The following is an 18,984-nucleotide window of genomic DNA, read 5'->3' as shown; positions in this document are numbered from 1 at the left end:
AGTTAATAAGTAATAAGCATAGCGTAGATGTATTGATACAATTTCATTTCAGTAAATGATTTTCACACCTGTCCTGGCCATTCTCTCATCCACTTATCTCTTTTGCTCAAAAATTTCTTGAGTGCAAGTCTAGTTTGCTTGAGGACTTCTTTCAACGTCCATCTCATTGTGCGTTCAACATCACATAGCCAGGCTTCAACAGGACCTTGAAAAGTAAAAATAAATGGTGAAAAATATCTGCAATGCTGTATTTGATTTATCACCAATGTCACAATATAATTTATATGGTACAATCGATATGCTCTCTAAATAAAATTGTGCAAGCCAAAATTAAGGCAAGGTAACAACTAAATCTAAAAGAAATGAACCTTTCCGATACGACATAGCCCAGCCAATTTCTTACACATTTCAGTTAAAATTGTATTGATTGACCTTCACTGGAGTTCACCCAACTTACATAGTTCAATACACTCACTATTAGAGCGGACTTTGGAGTAAATTAGCAGTATTCCGAATGTTTGGATCAACAACAGATAAATCAGATTTACATCAAAGTGAAATGATGGCATTAGCCGAAAATTTGGAACATATAATTAATTAAGAAGGTCAAAATGAGCAATAACAATATAGCCTTTTTGGTTTTCGAATTCTGTGGTGTCATAATAGAGGCCACAATATAGAATGAATATCAAGTGATATGTGTCTAAGTTGCAAGCTGGCTTTCTTAAATTCCTTAGAGTCCTAGAATTGCGTGGATTTGACTCAAATTTGAGTTCGAATCTCGTACAATCCCTAGTAATAACCCTAATTTAAATGATTATTTGAAGAAAAACATGACATTGAAGGATATGATCTAAACCCAACCTTCCAACAATACAGGATTGCCAAATTCCACATGTTCTCCTTCAGAAGAATACATTCCAACAGCTTCAATTTTATGTCCGTGTCCAGCTTTCTTCATTTGTAATGTCTTAATGTTATCGAAACATTTCTTCAAATGTGGTTGAACCTGAACATAGGAGTATAAATGCCAGTTGAAATAATTCCCAATTCTACCAATAATAATGTGAAACATTTTTCAAGGACTTAGCCATAGCTGAATTTCTTAATGGAAATAATAATCATCAAAAAATAACTATTCAAAATGATTCCTACAATAAAAAGTTATCATATCAAATTGTATTATTGTATTCGAATAGGCGATGACGAACCAGAAAGATATCAGTCCTTGCAACAATAGTCACTTCCTCTATATCAGTGACTCCTTATACAGGACCTTGTTCACAGCGAAGACAGAAATAGCATCGTATAAAACATTTCAAGTTCTACAATTTTCAATGCATTTCAAACTTACAGCTTCAGGATTCTTAGATTGACCGAGGATCTCCAATAAATCGTCGTTTGACAAGAAATAGAATCTTGGAAATATCTGTCTCTTTGTTTCAAGATACATATCTAATGATTTCTGGATTTCTTCCAACTTTGTGTTCATGTCGTTGAGTTGTTCAAGCATTCCTTAAAAAAAAAATATTTAAAAATTAGAATGTCGATGTTAAAACATCAAGCTGCGCTTCCAAGAACAAGGTTTCTTAACTTTCAATATATTTGAGATCATTTTGTTATTACCTAGTAATAATTATCTGTTTACATGTTTGAGTGAGGGCGTGGGTTGGGTGGGGCTTTATTAGCTTGTGACAGTCACAGAAGTGCTATAAATGTGTAATCTGTCTGAAGAGAAATTAATCTTTGAATATTAGAATAGGAAGACTACATTGTGTAGGAAAATTGATTCTTCGGTGCTTCAGGCTTGGAAATGCACAAATTTTCCTTATCTTCTAAATATCTGTCGCATACATCTTGTGCCACTATTAAAATTCATTTATTCTAGATCACGATGAAATAAAATCTATTACATGTTCAATCAAATATCTATTCTATTTCAATAATATGTATTCGTTTTTATGAAAATCATCGACAAATAAAAGAAAACAATCTCTACTAGCGATCTACCTGGATGATGAGTTCCTCTCCTTGCATTATTATCTTTATGTAATCTTGTCATGATTACTTTCCAATTCACATTCACTTCATCAAATTCAGCTGATTCTCTAGGAAGCTGTTTACGAATGTCTTCACCGAGGAAAATATTCTGTAAAATAATTCAGTATATTATAGGCCTACTCAAATGATACCATATTCTTAAATTGAACCTTAGGTCTTACAGGATCAGGTACAGTAATAGTTTCACATACATTGACCTGATGATGAAGGAAGTCGCAACCGATAAGAGGTTACGAAAACCATTCTAAACCCCAAGACATCCAGCTATCTTCTTGCACATATTTATTTCCTGAAGGATTGACTCACAAATCCGGGCAGGGTAATCAGAGGTGCGGAAAACTTCGGAAAACGGAACTTCTCCTAGCACTCTTCATGGCACAAAAATTTATCTTGCAAATTATAGCATAAAAATTTGATGAATAATAAAAAGATAATACCCTATACTCAGCTCATTCAAATGTCTATTTATTAATTTGGGACTTCAAAAATGTTGTTGAGCAGTGTTTAAGAAAAAAAAAACCAAAGAAATATTCCAACCTCCAAATACATCCATTGTCTCTGGACAGTCAGAATCATTTCAACACATTCCATGATGAGAGATAAAGTACGTTCCCACATATCCACAGTCTTCTCAAACGCTTTTACATATCTTGATGCTTTCATTGTTGATAATGTAACTTGATTATCTTCGAGTTGTTGGAAGATTTCATCCGTGCCACGAAGACTGTAAAATTGTATTGTTGAAATTATAAAAACAAAAATATGTGAAGAATGTAGTATTTTAGAATCACACTTAACAAAGATACAATTGCTGATAAATAATAAGGATTTAATGCACAAAATCATTTGTGACAAGCTTTAGACTTAACTGTGTTGGTATCACAGATTACACATCTCCGGTTCGAATGCCATGAATGCCCCCCTCACTCGGGTATAATAAATTTAGTAGGCAACGTCATAAAGGAAAGATTCGTGTCTTTTCAAAATCATAGCAGCTCCTTACATATTGTTAGATAGCAGTGAATGCTTGTTTCGGGCCTTGTTCAGAGTTGAAGATGTGCAGAGTAAGCGTTGTGTAAAAAATAAAAAAGTTAAAACGAAGTTCGCAATTTTATAAGCGCTGAGTGAATAATAAGCGAATAATAATAAAAAGTCTTCATCAATCTTTCGTAAATTTAACTCTTTATAGTAGTTTATTTTGATCATGTCAAATCATTCGCAAACAAACCACAAAACCTACAGATTCAAAATTACTAGCTTACCGGAAATGTCCTCTTTCTTTGTAAGGTATAATATCCATGACAACTTCACCCCACACATTTTCAATCTCTTGCAATGTCTGTAAAATATTTCGAAATCATTGTTATTCACACAAACCAGAAAATTGCATTGCAGAATCATAGCAGACCAAACTATTGACAAACCAATATCCTTTACGCCTAACTCAAACTCCCGCTTCGTAAATCGTAAAATGACAAATCGGAATCTATATTTTAATCGCAAAAATAGAGGTATTCTATCAGTTTTTGGACTCAAATTGGTTTATTAATATTCTTCTGCTGTTATCACTAGTTATTAAATATGTTTATTTCCCTTTGGATTTTGAAATTCGGCAAAATAAAGTAAAATTGAATTATTAAAAATAAATTTTCAACAATAGAAAGATTAACTAATTTTCAAACCTCTTCAATTGCCAACTCCTTGCTTGCAGCTCCAGAAATTTCTGAGATTTGTTCGGCAAATGCATCGAGTCCGAGTTCGATTATCTTCTCCAAAGTGAAAGTTTCACTGGTGTGATCGAACGGCCTTTGAAGCTAATTAAGAAGTAACAGTATAATTTGAAAAATGTTTAATCATATAATTAAAAGAAGTACGAAAATAAAAATACTCTTTTTCAAATAATTTTCCATTTATAGTGAAATGATAAAAACCTTGCTTTTTGAAATACTGCGTAATATTTTATCAATCCTATTATATCACATCAAAAAAAAAACTTATTTATCACAAAAATTACTATTCCATGAAAATAATCTTTGGGAATGTTCCGACTAGAGCGAATAAGTACCCAGATATTAATGATTCTAGATCTACTTCGCAATATTTTGAATAGACGATAAGGCTGAGGTAAAGTAAGCTTGAATAGTCATGAAGTTTAAGAATGAAAATATATACTAAATTGTCCAAACTAAAGAAGCTCATTTCCTAAGGCATTCAGTAGCTCTTCAAATTAATACGATAATAGTTAACAACATTACATTATCACAGTTTATTCAGTGTTCAAGTTTTAATTTGTACAACTAGTCATTTGTTATTATTCCTTGAAAGGCTATGAGTATCTATTTATGTCTGTAATTCGGTTGTTTTGTTCTTATTCGCTCCTCAGTTTTATACTTTGTGTTTGGCTAGAAGAGGGTCGATTAAAACTAGTTATTAATTAAGCTATTCTTACCTCGGTCTTAATTTGGGCCCAATGTCTGTCTCTCATAGCATCGTTCTTCAGATCAGTAATCAGTGGCATTGTACGTTTAAACTGATCAATTCTATTCTTGGATGAATCGACAATTTCCCAATGTTTATCCTGTTACAAAAAATAAACGAAAATATATCACATTTTAGGAACTTTTAAAATCGAAATTTTTGTGAAAAATGTACAGTTGTTGAACCAAGAATTCTCTCACAAGAGATATTTAAAAAGACTTCCTCAAAATCATTCCTTAAGCACGCAAAGTACTGGTGCTCTCTTGCACAAAGAATAATAGAGTAATGTATGCTATTCATACGCAAAATAAGACAAATTTGTACACATAGAGAAATTTTTGAAAAATTGTATATATGAGTCTGGTCAATCATAGTACAATGTGGAGTATTATTATATCACAATGGTCCCAAAACAAAAAAGTGAAAATGTTGAAAATTCAAAATATTGAAAAAAAAAAATTAGATGCACTTTACGCTGGTATCTAATCATAGATTTACACAATATTCACTGGTGTATTTGAATATAGATAGCGTTATAGATTAAAATCAAAAATAAACATTTCCCCTACTTGCCCTTTCTGGGTTAAAACCTTCAAATAATATCCATTTGATGCTAATAGTGATAAAAACAGGACCATAAAATACCTTGAGTTCTCTGCTCAATTTATTCAATTTCTTATACAATCCTTGAGCCGTCATCTCCATATCAGCTGTAACAAGATCTTTGAATTGTCCAACTTTCCATTCGTCCCATAATCCTTCCCATTCTTTCGTTAATTCCCAAATCTTGAAAATAGAATAATTGATGAAGATAAAAGTAATAAGCAAATAAAAAAATTTTCAGATGAAAGTTATGAATCCCTGCCATTTTTTTTTTTCTGTTTGTCAAAGGTGGAGGTGAATTCTTTAATTTTTTTGCAAACCTTTTTTCCGTCTGGATGTATGAGAATCACTGTTTCTCTTTCAATACGTTCAGAGTCACATACATTTACATCGTTGCGATAACTGAAATATCTTCCTAGTATTCGAGATTTGATTAGATGTAAAAAAAATATTCGATTTTGAAATCATTAGAAATTCAAAAATGCAAGCCTTATTTGTCAACCAGATTATGCCAATAAATCAATTCGAAAAATTGAATCTCAATTCTAACAAAAGTTTAGGAAACTTCAAAAATATTTTCTTATGATATATTATTAAACGTTCACTAATTAATTTATATCAGTAACTGATAACAAGCTAATTATCTTTTCAAAAAAAACTTTCAGAACACAATCTAATTCCAAGTGATAAGCTTTGAAGATATCATGAAACTCAACCCAAAAATGATGAAAGGTATTACCTTTTAGAGGAAAATATTAATTTTAAACTGTTCAAATAAACTAACAGTTTGTCATCGTTTTAACTTCTCTACCTGTTCAATATGATCCAGATCTTTATCGAGCCCGGTTAAATCTTTTGAAGGTTGTTGCTCAATTTTAAAAATTCCGAGTCCTCTTCTCAATGATACTTCTTGCAATTTCAGATCATTAACATTCTTCCTGATAATCACAATAAAATAAAAACTCAGATTGTTTAAAATGGATTGGTAGATGCATTTCTTATTGTACAAGGGTGACAAAAAACAGAATCCAGAAATTTCTCACTTCTACAAAAATGGAGAAAATTCAATTAACACTGGAACTCCTGTTTGTGTATGATTGTACCCAAAACTTTCAGTAATCTAGGACATCAAAAAAAAGTTAGGTTTCTCTAGAATGTGTTAAAAATGACCTTAGATACCTTGATAATAATACTTTATTCTAGCTTTCAATATGGATACAATACAAAATTTAAATAAAAATTTAACAATAGCAGCCCTATATTAGAATTTGATACTCAGATACAAATTATAATCAAGAGAAAGGAGCAATATATCTCTGAATGGAACTATTGTGAACTCCCGATCTGGTGCCAGAGAAGTATCGAAACTAAAAACTGGCTCAGAAAAATGTCAAATTTTAAAACATTTGATTTGAAAAGTAAGATCAGGCACAAAATAATATAAATTTATAGAGTTACCGTAGATGCTTTAGAGTTCGAAATAACATATTTAGAGTTTGGGTATATTTTCAAATACAAAATTACTTTTAAGATTAATGAATACAAGATTTGAAAAAAAGGTTTAAATCTGCTGTACTGTAATTTTGTTCGTTAAGACGAATTTTTTTTAACAAAAGGCTGTAATTAGGCTGGGCTAAATAAGCTAGGGCCCAAATTGTGGCGTCAAAATGTACCTTATTCAATATATTTGACTTACTTGAAATTGCCAATGAGCTCCAAGGCTTTTTCGCTTGTAAAATTACTGGTAAATGGTCCTTGTTGTAGAAAGTCAGAGCAAAGACCTCCAACATGTTTACGGAATTCTTCTGCTTGTGTCAATAGACCGGACTTGAATTTTTCTTTATGTTTTTTCAACATAATATCAGCATCAAACAAACATTGTTGAAATTTCATGTATTCATCATTCAGTTGATGAAGCATTTGCATAGTCTAAAAATATTGAAGGACATTTCTTGAAAATTGAAACATTATGAAATTATTACCATCAATTTTCGCATAAACATTGTAAACTTCAAAATGATGAAAAACTAAAAGTTAATCATTTAACTGATAACTTTGTAAAAGCATTGAAAACATCACCTCATCTGGCACAGGTACTTCATACTTTTCCAAAATTCCAAATTGCTCATGAATTGGTTGAATCTTTGATTCAGTTTTTGTTCGCTCAGAGTTTAATTTCTCCCAGAGATCAAGACTATCTCCCAATTCGTCCAATGTCTTCGGAGGTTGACTAACCCTAATAATTTTTGTCAAGATAAAATTGTTTTGAAATGATTTTAATGAATTAATTTGTAAAATTAATTGTTCAAAATCCATAGACTATGATGATGACTTAAGCTGTAACAGAATAGTGATTGTATGAATAACCTAATGATGGCCATGAGGTCAAAAATCCTTGCGCACACAATTATCTCTCACAAGATTCAAACATGCGAATCATGCAGGGGAATGAGTGATACGATCACAAGCGTGTTTCCATCCCTTATCACAATGAGCTAAACGTCAAGCTAGCAAAAACAAACAAGTTATGTCTGAAAAGAAACTGATTTAATTAACGCTGAGATGAATTTGTATTATTATGTTATGCTGGTATCTTTTGCAAGAAAATTTCATTGGCAAAAAAAACGATTTTGATATTATAATACAAAACTACTGCTCTGTGTTTTTGTTTTGTTTTCAATCAAGTCCAAGATTAGATTACCAGTATGAAACATAAATTGACAAATCCCAAAAAGGTTCAATATGACAAGTCTATTCATCTAAGGCACTACATGTCAAACATACTCAAATGAAACTTATGAATACCACTCAGTGAAACCACCTATACTTGCAATATATCAAAGCAACTTCCATGATTTGAGACCTACACCATTCCTATAAATCATACTTCTCTGCATTTGTCTTCAAGAAAGTTGTCAATTCTGTTAATCTTGCTGTTGCCATTTCTTGTAGAAGAGTTGTGAATTTATTCTGCCATTCATTACAATGAGAAAGCATTGCAAACTTGAGCGGAGAACAATCAACAAGGACAAATTGAATGTTGAGAACTGTCTCTTCCTTTTGCACATTGTTACTGACTTCTGTGTATCTGTAGAAAAGAATAAGTAATTGCATTTATGCAGTTTTGATGATCTTTATTTTTCACAGCATTATGGATGACTTCCTGAGTATTTTTGCAACCGGAAAAATATTTCACAATTCAAGAATTCTGAAGTTAAAAACATCTGAGAAGGAAATAAAAAGATGATTTCTAATAAAACTGAACTGAAAATTGATTTATTTTGCAATTATATTCGTTTGAAGCTGTTTTGTTATCTAGAGAATTAAATGGATACAAAAAAAACGATGAAGCAAAGGATTGGGTAGTGCAATGGAATTGTGGAAGATTGGTAGCAACAAGCTTGAAGCAAAATAGCTTAAGTCTCATTGAAAACAATCTGACGTTGGAAATGAATTGAAAAAAAGCTTCATCATGCCATATACCTGGGTTTTCAGTAGGATTGGACACATAAGATTGCAAAAAATTATGACTAATATGAAACTAATTATAAACAAATGAAAATACTAATTGTAAAATAAAATTCTTTCCATTTCATAGAAATGCAACAATTTGATTACTGGCATCTTTGACTAAAGACAAATTTTGACCGTGATGTTTACTCCCACATTTTATTTTCACACATCATGCATTTTGAAAGTAATTTCACATAAAGAAATACCTAGCCACATCAGAATCGAAACTGGAAACTGGGGGATCCAAACGTTGATATCTTCTGATGAAAGCATCTTTATTGATTTCCCAAATCTCTTTATAAATACCCCAGGTTGAAAGATATTCTTCCAATCTTGCAGCATTGCTCTCCATTCCATCGTGGATTGTTCGCTGGATTTTACGAGTTTCATCATCTCTCTCTGTGGAAAATAATTAATAATCAAAAATGATGTTTTAAAAATATGAATAAACAAAATTACTGCTTTTCTGTGATCTGCATAGAAACATTGAAATTACGATGACATATTTTAATCTAATATGAAATTTTGATTTCAATGCACAATGAATTGTTTTATCCTAAAGTATAGCACATCCATCGTTTACCCATTGAAAAACACAACAAAACAAAAAAAAGGTTCACTTTATGATCAATATAAAACAAAAGAAAACTTTTTCAAAGTCTTCAATATTGTATTGAAATTGCACAATTACGTAAAAATAAAAAAAATAAATAAATATACCAAACCAGATAATACAAAACCCACCAATAATAGCAAAAATAGGATCTTTGTGTTCAAACAATTGTTGTCTCTTCATTCTTGTCAACAATTCAGGTAATCTTTTGAAATGTGCAATGGCAGATGTGAGTTGCATGCTGACATTGCTCACAATACTTGCAAGTTGATGTAGAGTTGGTGAAAATTCAACCTTGAAAAAGTGTAAAAAAATTAAAAATAGTAGGATAAAAAACAAGTACCGGTACATTGATCCAAAAAATGTTTGAATATTTTTTATAAAGTTGATTGGCTTCACAGTATTTTTTCAGAAAAGTCCGTTCAGAACATAATTATCATAATTTCAGTTTCAAATGTAATTACCCATACAGAATAGATTTAGCTTTTTTGGCTATGAGCTTACGATAACTTTAATGCAGTTCTTTAATAAGAGTTATCAGTCCATATTTACTTTGGTCAGGGCTCTGTCTATTCTTCCTATTTCAGGAAGGTTATAATACTAACCAATTGGAGAATTCAATATGGGTTGCAGATGCTCATAACCATAACTGAATTAATTCAGTTTTCTGTTAGGATGTGATATATACTTTATAATGTAGTGTTTGTATTAATTGGATGGTGAATTAGGTTACATCAATATTACGATTTATATCAAAATAAAAAATTTACAATAAAAACATCTGATTCCCTTAACAAAGATATTCAAAATATCAAATAATTCTTCTTTTTCTTAGGCCATGAGCTTACAGCAAATTGAACATAAAATGATAAGGTTTTTTATTAAGAGCTGGCAGTCGATATTCATAGCCATAAAGAAGTCACTAACGCTAAAAAGAGAACTGATACCTGCGGAACATTATTTTTGCCAGGTATCAAAACAACTTTGACTCTGAACAATGGATTAGGTGTTGTTTTTGAGTCATCGCTGACTGCTTTAGCAATTTCTTGCAATGACCATTTGATATTCAATCTGAATGCATCTTCAACATGCTGATCCATGCGTTCTGTGTATCGAACCCAGTGTTGGTAAACCTGAAAAATATAAAACAAGACAAATCATGAATGTGAATTTTAAAACTGCAACCCAGACAACTGGATAGTTAAATAATATGGAATAAGAGAGAGAGATTGTTTAGTCAACCAGATCATTAGGGCAAAAAAAGGGTAACAAATAGAGTAGAGAGGCCAATATGAGCATGTGGACATCGGAATCAACTCCGACGATATTCGTTGGTTTGAATAATATTCACAGTTACTAGATGACCAGGCTATAGGTTGAAGAATTTACTAAAAGGATTACATTATTGAAAAAATATCTTTGAGAAAAATATTAGGGTGACACAAAAAAACAGAACCCCAAATGTTCTCAATCACTTTTACGAAAATTTATTTAACACTTCAAACTTCTGTTCGTGAATGATTGTACCCGAACGTTTTAGTAATCCAGGATGCCTTGCACAAAGGGGTAAGGGGTTATTGAATAAGAAAAGCTAAACATGGCATCAATACAAAATAGGGATGAAAATGAAATATTAGACAACAGAAAATATATGAAACTAATTAACTGCAACTGTATAATGACGCAAAAAGGGGGATTAATTCATTGTTTGAGGCCATTTTCAAATTAAGTATTTTAATAAAACGATACAGGAGTTTTGAAGCCAAAAATATACGTTTTACCCATTTTGTCAAAACAATTTTTTCAGGTTTCACCCTTTTGAGTTAAAGCCTTCAGAATATATTTAACCATGTTGAATATAGCAGCTCAGAATGTAGTATTAACGAATAATAAACAATCCTTACTTCAGGTCCATCTGACATGAATACTTTATAAGTGCTTTTCATTGTAGCTATTATACCAGCATGACATTCATCCAACTTCTTCTGCATATTATCACGATGTTTGAATTGATCATCTTGAAATTCAAGATCCTGCAGAAGACATTGCATTTTTTTTATACAACCTGCAGCACTAAGTACCAGTACGGTAGACACAACTAACTCATGAGAAAAGTTAGTAAAATAGCAACCCTTATTATGTTGCATGGGGTATAATGTTTAAATCCTGTAAAGAATGATCGTCTAATCTACATCAACGCAGCTGCGGCTGAATATGCCCATAACTGCCATCTCAACATTTCAGGTACTAGAACATGGTGAACATGGCGAGGTTTTCGAACAAAAAGACGAAATATGTTATAATATCACAAAAAGACACGTGTTCTTTGAGCTGGTAGGGAGCAATAATCACCAAAATTATAAAAAGTTTAAAAATCAAAAATATAGTTTTTCTCAACGCAGCTTTTTCAAGTTTCACCCTAAAAATGTTAATTTTTAAAAAAGAATTTGTACATTTATATTCTATAACATACAGAAGTCATATATCATCTTTATCTGGTATAAATAACAAACCTCATAAATTCTCTTTCCATCGAGATGAACAAGAAGTAATTCACTGATCTTTCTACAGGATCTTGCAATCGATAGATTTGCCGATTTGTAATCATCAACAATGCTTTGAACCTGATATCGGCAAATAACAAAAATTAAAGTTTAAAACTTGGAAAAAACTAAAATTCACAATTATTCAATAAATGGGGATGGAGTTTAAAATCGGAGAGTTAAAATCACATCATCTGCTTATGTATAAGATCATCTGTATTCATAAATTTTATTTCAGTTTATGCAGTTCACTTTTATTTTGAATTTTGTAGATTGCATGAAATTACAAAAAACAAATTCATAATAGAATCTGATACATCAACATCATAAAGTTTAGCTAGACCAATTTCATTGAAAGAATGCTGATTACCATTATCTGGATTACAAAAAATTCCTTTTGGTTTTATATAACGGATTCTGTTTATATAAAAATTAATTAGCCATCCCAAAAAGAATGATGTTTTATGAGAAACCAAATATAAACAACACAATAATTAAAAAATAAGTTCAATTAGCAATAAAAATCAAAAGCAGTAATATAATAGTTATAACCATCGAATTGGGACAATTAGGAGAAATCAGGAATTGAAAAATAACTAAGATTGTTTAATTTTTATATAACTGTTTAATAACTCAGTCAATATTTCAAAAACTATAATATGTAGGACATGATAAATACCTTTTTAGCATGACCACGACATTCACCAACAAAGAATTCAGAAATTCCTTTTGATGCCCAAGTAAGTTTTGAAAGTCCAGGTCGAATTTTTTTATCAAGAGATCGAATTCGTTCACGAAACAAACCTCGCTCTTCGACAGATAACACTGATATGATGCGATTGTAATCTCTAAAATATAAATTCTGTTAGTAGGAAGAAAACAAAAAGAAATTCATTGTTTTGTCAAATGGAAAACAGTAATGGAAACACCAAAAATACAGTACTAACAAACAGAAGGTATTTTTCCTCTTCGATGTAGACTGGAGGGAATGATGTAATCATATACCTTCATTAAAATCAACAGGGTATTTCAGAGTTACTGTTTATCATAATGACATCACAGTTGCTCAAAGCTAAAGAAATCTGGCCTCGATTTGCAGAAGTCAAAACTCCCAATTTGTGTCTTGTTCGTCCCATTTAAAATATGTTCCAAATGACCTGGGTTATGTTTATTACCAGGTTACCAAGTATCATAATGACCTCACAGTTACTCAAAGCTAAAAAATCTGGCCTCGACTTGCGGGTGTCAAAACTTCCAATTTGTGTCTTATTCATGAAATTTTATATCAATTCTAAAATATTCCAGTAAATTTACACACCGCACAACTAGAAGAACATGTTCTCTCAAATTTCTTAATTCCTCTCTCTTCATGTAAACATCATTAACGTAATGTGGAATCTCAAACATCAATCTCTCCCAGTAGTGAATTTCATTGAATAATTTGAGCAAGTCTCTGAAAAAAAAGTATTATAAAAAATGAGTGACAAGAGAGTAACAAGGCTGTTGCTTGAGAAAAACATCAAATTCACATTTACAATGACAGGGTCTAAGCATAAGGCCTGTGTTAATGGGATTTGTAGATGTGTGAATAAGTAAGTTTCAGGATTTCAATCAATGTTTTGAAAAATCAAATATTTTGTAGAATTTTAATTCAACTAAATAAAATGCAAATCACAGGCGACTAGTAATTCAGCAAAGAGCCAATATATGATGAAACCTAAACAAATTTATCAAGACTAAAGTAAATTTATTTATCCTGTAATACCACTGTGCCAGCAGACAGTCCAATTTTAAACTTGAATATTAATTATCATTTCGTATGCTGACTCACAAGCCCTGCCAATGATGCACCAAGTGTGATATATAAATTTTAGAAGCCATATAAGTTGTACCAACATTTTATATATATAAAATCCAGACACCAGACCTGCGGAAGCATGTATATTAAACAAAAACAGCAAAATGAAAATAAATTATTAATACTAACTTGTCGAAATTCATATTGAGCATATCCTTTGTGACTGCTCCTTTTTGCATAAGTGACCTGTCCAGTTTTCTGATACATTGGTCATCTACAGTGCTTGTCCATTCATTGAAAGTTTTACGAACAAATTCATCTAGGGCTTGAGCGAGTTGTGTATATGCTGTTCTTGTTTCTTGTCCAAGACCAATTTCAGGAAGGAAAAATGCGTTGTTCAACACCTAGAAATAAAATTGTACAAATTCCAAAAAAATTTTTTTAAATTGTACTCATATGCAATAAAATAGCAAGATATCACCCAGAAATTGTCTTGAGAAAACCAGGGAAAGTGGCCATTCTTACCTTTGCAAATCAAGTTTAGAATGTACAAAGAAGTTGATTTGCGGATATATCATGATTAATACTATTTCAAATAGATCTTTCCTTACTAAATATTTATATTCGTAAAATCAGACCAGAGAGTGCAAACATTGTACTAAGAAACACGCTTGCCATTGCACTTTATAATACCCGACACGAATCCGCGAAGGTTCAAAGCTCATAGGGAATACATACCCAACATTAGCTGGTAACCAGACAAGAGGCCATGGTTTCCCATAAAATGAGAAGATTAAACGCCATTACCCCCACCGAGATAAACAGCAAATATACTTACTATTCTATAACTTCTTACAGGTAAAATATTCCATTCTACATTTTAGAAAGTTTTTACAAAATAAAATTAGTATAAAACATAATTTTACCAGCTAGAAAAACTGGAAATAGCCACCAGCAACGAGTAAAATAGCTAGCTCCTAGCTAACTCCACTTACCTCCATTGGACGATCAATTCTACGCTTCAATGCCCGCGCCCAATGAGCAGCCCCTGCATACTTGGCTTGCCATGGCAACAGATTTGTAGCTTTTGAGCTCAATTCTTTCTTAACATTGTTTAGTTCTTCATTGAAAACTGAGTAAACCTAGAAAAAGTACCAAATACATTGCAACTTAAAAAGGAGTTCTCAAGTTTGAAATTACCGGTAACCAAAGTTTTTGAAATTTGTTTCAACAGTTCTATCCCGACTGACTTTTTTGATTTAATTTATATTTTCCAACAGCATTCATTCAACATCACATGTTGAACTATCGTAGTTAACTCAATTAATTTTTTTTCATGCAATATGCTGCAGAACTCAGTGATTAATGGTTTCGCAGGCACGATGACTTGATAGTCTTTCGCAGCCCTCGCCAACTGTGGCCAAATTATTGTACGCTTTGTGATTTATTTTTTATTTATTTTTTACTAATTGTACAATGTTTGATGCACGATGAGAATAAAGTATCAGAATCTGAATTTCAACAATAACAAACCTCCACTGTTCTCTTATCAATTGTTCTCTTGATTGATTCTCTTCCTGAAAAGCTCTGGAAAACATCCAACAACATAACACCTTCTTCCACTGTACTGACTGTTTCAAATGCAGATGTAATGAGGTTCTGTGTCATCACTTCGAGATCTTTTACACCTGTGCGGAACCTAGAGAATGTATAATAAATTATGCCAATAAGATTGAATATTTTTGTACAATGTAATAAGCTTTGAAACAGCTTTGATGATTCGCATGTTTGCAGACAGCATAAATCCACACAAATAGCGACATGGGAAAAAGTGCAAAGTGATTCCCACCCTTTTTCAATATTTTCCTCCATTTGCCTAATTTGAAACTCTATATGCGGTCATTAATAACTATTGAAGGAAGGAACGTAGCTATTTTGTAATATAACTATGTGCTTGTCAAAACTTCACTGGACCTTTAGATGGTGATTCGAATAATTTATTATAGGGAAAAAAATTTGTATTATAATAAGACTAACGAGTCAGAAATATTCAGGGATTAAATGAAAATCTTAATTTGGTACTCCTGAAGTATGCGCACCAAGATGTTGCACAACCTGAACCCTAACCTTGTACACAACCTGAGTTCAGGTTGTGCGCCATCTTGGTGCGTACTTATCATACTTCAGGAGGTCCCTTAATTTTATATATTGAGGAATTTTCTTTAGTCAGGTGCAAATTTCAATGGAAAACAACTTTCGTCACAACAAAATCAAAATGCTGTCTAATGAAGAGTAAACAATGATATCAATTACCGGTATGTATTCTTGTACTAGTAAAAGTGTTGATTTGGTAAAACTGAAAATCTTGAAACAGAATTTTGTTACCTATTATAGTCATCATGCCAAGATGTATTCTTAACATCAAGAATTCCTTTTTTGACAGTTCTTAATATCTGAAGATGTTTATCAAATGTTCCTTCAATTTCTAATAAACTACGAGCAATTTCTGGGCCGCGTTGACCAGAGAAGGAAGGTAGTGGAGTTCTGTCACCATCTTTCCTGTATTTCAAAATAAATCAGAATATATAAAACCCAATTTTAATTTCAATAAGTGAAATGAAAAAATATATAAAATTTGTGGTTAAAAATACAATTTAGCTGAAAAAGTAGAGACAGTTAAATTTAGAAGAATTAATGTTTATTTTTCAGTGATCTTAGTTTATACTCGAAAAATATAAGCATCCAGTTGGGGATCATAATGAACATGAAGAGGATTACATGACTCCCCTGTGTTGTACATATGGTTTATGTAAATGCTAGTTGCCAACGTTTCCCATCTCAACAAATCGATAAATCTGAAACGAATATGATAACTGGGAAACTGGATAAATACAACATTTCAGAAACACAAATAGTTAGTGTTAGTAATACATAATCTCACATTATTCTTACCCAACAACAGAGCAAGATTAACACAGCTCGAATCTTTGCTCCTAATTATATTAACGGTAATCGATAGTCCAAATAACTCCCGCCTTTTCAGGTTGTTAGCGAAACGAAAATAATGCAAACATCAGGGTTGAATGAAGTAGTGTTTACCTAACTACGGCTTTTTTGTAGGTGGCAATTTTTTATACTTCTTGTCTGAGGAATAGGACAACTTTGGTCAGATGAAATGTTCATGTAAAAGTGTGATGCAAGACCTTCATATCACCCTATATTATATACGGTATATTAGCAGCCAAATAATTCCTACTAAATTTGTGTTAGTTAGTGACTTTACCTTCTTGCAAAATGTCTTTGACATTCACAAACTTCCAGCAAATCACGGCATCTTTGTATAAAAGCATCAACTTGAGCAAATATTGAACTTTGATCCAAAACCCATCGTTTGTCAGAAAATCTGAGATAATTGAAAAAACATTCCACATTTTTGACTTGTAATTTGAAACACACATTCAAGAATGTAAAATATTTAAAAATATGGTTACATATAGAACATCTGAAAAATATTAGCACATTACATATCAGTTGCCTATGAAGAGCTTTGTTCAGAGGATGAGAGTGATAAAACATTATCTAAAAACATTTTTCATGAAAGTGAATTGTAATTTGTTAGTTTTTATCTATTCTTTTATTTTACAACAAATTTTTCAAACAAGACTTTGTTTTGCCAGCAGTCACTCATATCATAATCTTTTCGAATACGGTACTTTCTTAAAAGCAGGATCATTTAAATAAAGATGGACCATTATCATATTTTTAGACAGTATCAAACCTATATTGCAGATATAACAAACAGGAATACTTTGCAAGAAATGAGTTTTATGGAATATTAATATAAATAAGAAATCATATGTTTTTATACAACATTTCATTCTCTTAAATTGCAATTACAAAATATTCAAGATTAATCTGCTAAAAACGAATGAAATGTAAATTTGTAAATGCATTAACTAAATAGCCTATCAAAATCGAAAAAAAAAATTTATTGTCGAAAAGTTGTAACTAGGGTACGTTGAATAATACGAACTTGTGATGAATAATTGAATTATTTCTGTAGATCTCCTTCCAGGCCAAACAACAATCAATACAGCTCTCTAGTGACACCATACTGCTATTAACAAATCCTTCAAATATTCGATCCAGAGAAATCTCTCGACAGCAAACTCGGATAACGTCATTACTCAGCTTACGGAAAAGAGCAGTAAGACGTTCCCTAAAAAAGACAAAAATAAATATTTGAGCAAAAAATTTGCACAATTTGTTCTTTCTTGAATGACTCAATTTATTTATTACACAAAGATGGTTAAGGTAATATGCAAAAATCTGTAATAACAAGTAATAACAGTAATCGACAAGAGGAAATTGAACGAAAAATATATGATACTGCAAGAAAAAATGCGTTTCAAGGGGGAATTCATTTTAGACCACTATACTATGCAAATATTCATATTTTGAAATGAATGAATTTATTCTAATAATATTCTGACATACATAAACAGAGAAAGCAATGAAATATCTTGTTCTCGTATATTCTTATATTAGTGCAAATGTCGGCAAAGTTTTTCAAATGAGTCACAAATGGTAAAATGAAATAAATTACAAGGCCCAACAACAAACACGTTGGTGACAGCCTTGCTAGCCTCGGCCAAGATTTTGTTGGAAATTTTAAATTTAACCATGTAATAAACTTGTTAAGGGACATTTGATTTGTAATGTTGTATTTATGGGACCATTTTGTGTATCACTGGCAATAATTGAAATTTATCAGAGGTCCCCTCGAAAATGCTTGGCGGCGCACGATTCGGCCGCAGGCCACAGTTTGCCCACCACTGTATTGTGGTTATATCGTAAACTAACAATCCGAAAAAAAAGATCTTCATGTGAAAGCGCCAAATAATACTACCGGTAGCTATAACCTAGTGTTAAAAATCTTTTGAAAATTCTAAATTTCGTATATCTAGAATCTTAAATGCAAAATATGCGATAAACATTCTGATTTCACATTCCATTACCTGGTGTTGTAGAACTCTGAGTTGGACCAGATGACACGAATATAACTGACAAGTTTCGGTAGAATTCCTGGAACCTTTTGTGGTGTTGCTTTTATGAGTTCCTCACAAGGTTCTTTCAAGATTGAAAGGAAGCGAAGATTACTCTGAGCTTGTGCAGAACCATCCTGATCAGAAATATCGGGATACAAAATTTATTTTTTGAAAAACTTACTCATTAAATGTCAATCAGAAATCTTTGAGAAAAGTATTTACCTAAACTAAATAACTGATGAGGTATCAAAAATTAACCACTCCTATGCTAACTGAGAACAAATAATGAGAATTTAATTGTGAGCTCAATAAAGCAAGAACTCTTTT

General features: G+C 31.7%; 1 protein-coding gene across 1 annotated transcript in view; it reads right to left on the bottom strand.

The window, feature by feature from the left end:
- LOC120328077 (dynein axonemal heavy chain 2-like) overlaps nucleotides 1–18,984 on the bottom strand; it is a 73,969-nt gene that overhangs the window by 47,893 nt on the left and 7,092 nt on the right. The window contains exons 9-35 of the mRNA XM_039394474.2: nucleotides 18,628–18,791; nucleotides 17,643–17,828; nucleotides 16,893–17,012; nucleotides 15,995–16,168; nucleotides 15,143–15,308; nucleotides 14,605–14,751; nucleotides 13,799–14,013; nucleotides 13,130–13,264; nucleotides 12,491–12,659; nucleotides 11,782–11,892; nucleotides 11,173–11,301; nucleotides 10,216–10,401; nucleotides 9,400–9,562; nucleotides 8,862–9,054; nucleotides 8,030–8,230; nucleotides 7,222–7,378; nucleotides 6,839–7,071; nucleotides 5,954–6,080; nucleotides 5,185–5,325; nucleotides 4,511–4,639; nucleotides 3,744–3,875; nucleotides 3,324–3,400; nucleotides 2,599–2,785; nucleotides 2,011–2,149; nucleotides 1,355–1,515; nucleotides 865–1,009; nucleotides 69–205 (exon numbers count right to left, since the gene is read on the bottom strand). Coding sequence (XP_039250408.2) covers nucleotides 69–205; nucleotides 865–1,009; nucleotides 1,355–1,515; nucleotides 2,011–2,149; nucleotides 2,599–2,785; nucleotides 3,324–3,400; nucleotides 3,744–3,875; nucleotides 4,511–4,639; nucleotides 5,185–5,325; nucleotides 5,954–6,080; nucleotides 6,839–7,071; nucleotides 7,222–7,378; nucleotides 8,030–8,230; nucleotides 8,862–9,054; nucleotides 9,400–9,562; nucleotides 10,216–10,401; nucleotides 11,173–11,301; nucleotides 11,782–11,892; nucleotides 12,491–12,659; nucleotides 13,130–13,264; nucleotides 13,799–14,013; nucleotides 14,605–14,751; nucleotides 15,143–15,308; nucleotides 15,995–16,168; nucleotides 16,893–17,012; nucleotides 17,643–17,828; nucleotides 18,628–18,791 — 4,224 coding nt within the window. The remainder of the gene's footprint in view (nucleotides 1–68; nucleotides 206–864; nucleotides 1,010–1,354; nucleotides 1,516–2,010; nucleotides 2,150–2,598; nucleotides 2,786–3,323; nucleotides 3,401–3,743; nucleotides 3,876–4,510; nucleotides 4,640–5,184; nucleotides 5,326–5,953; nucleotides 6,081–6,838; nucleotides 7,072–7,221; nucleotides 7,379–8,029; nucleotides 8,231–8,861; nucleotides 9,055–9,399; nucleotides 9,563–10,215; nucleotides 10,402–11,172; nucleotides 11,302–11,781; nucleotides 11,893–12,490; nucleotides 12,660–13,129; nucleotides 13,265–13,798; nucleotides 14,014–14,604; nucleotides 14,752–15,142; nucleotides 15,309–15,994; nucleotides 16,169–16,892; nucleotides 17,013–17,642; nucleotides 17,829–18,627; nucleotides 18,792–18,984) is intronic.

Source organism: Styela clava, chromosome 7, assembly GCF_964204865.1.
Source record: "Styela clava chromosome 7, kaStyClav1.hap1.2, whole genome shotgun sequence".
Classification (NCBI taxonomy): Eukaryota; Metazoa; Chordata; class Ascidiacea; order Stolidobranchia; family Styelidae; genus Styela; species Styela clava.
This window is presented reverse-complemented; position numbering and strand designations above follow the sequence as displayed.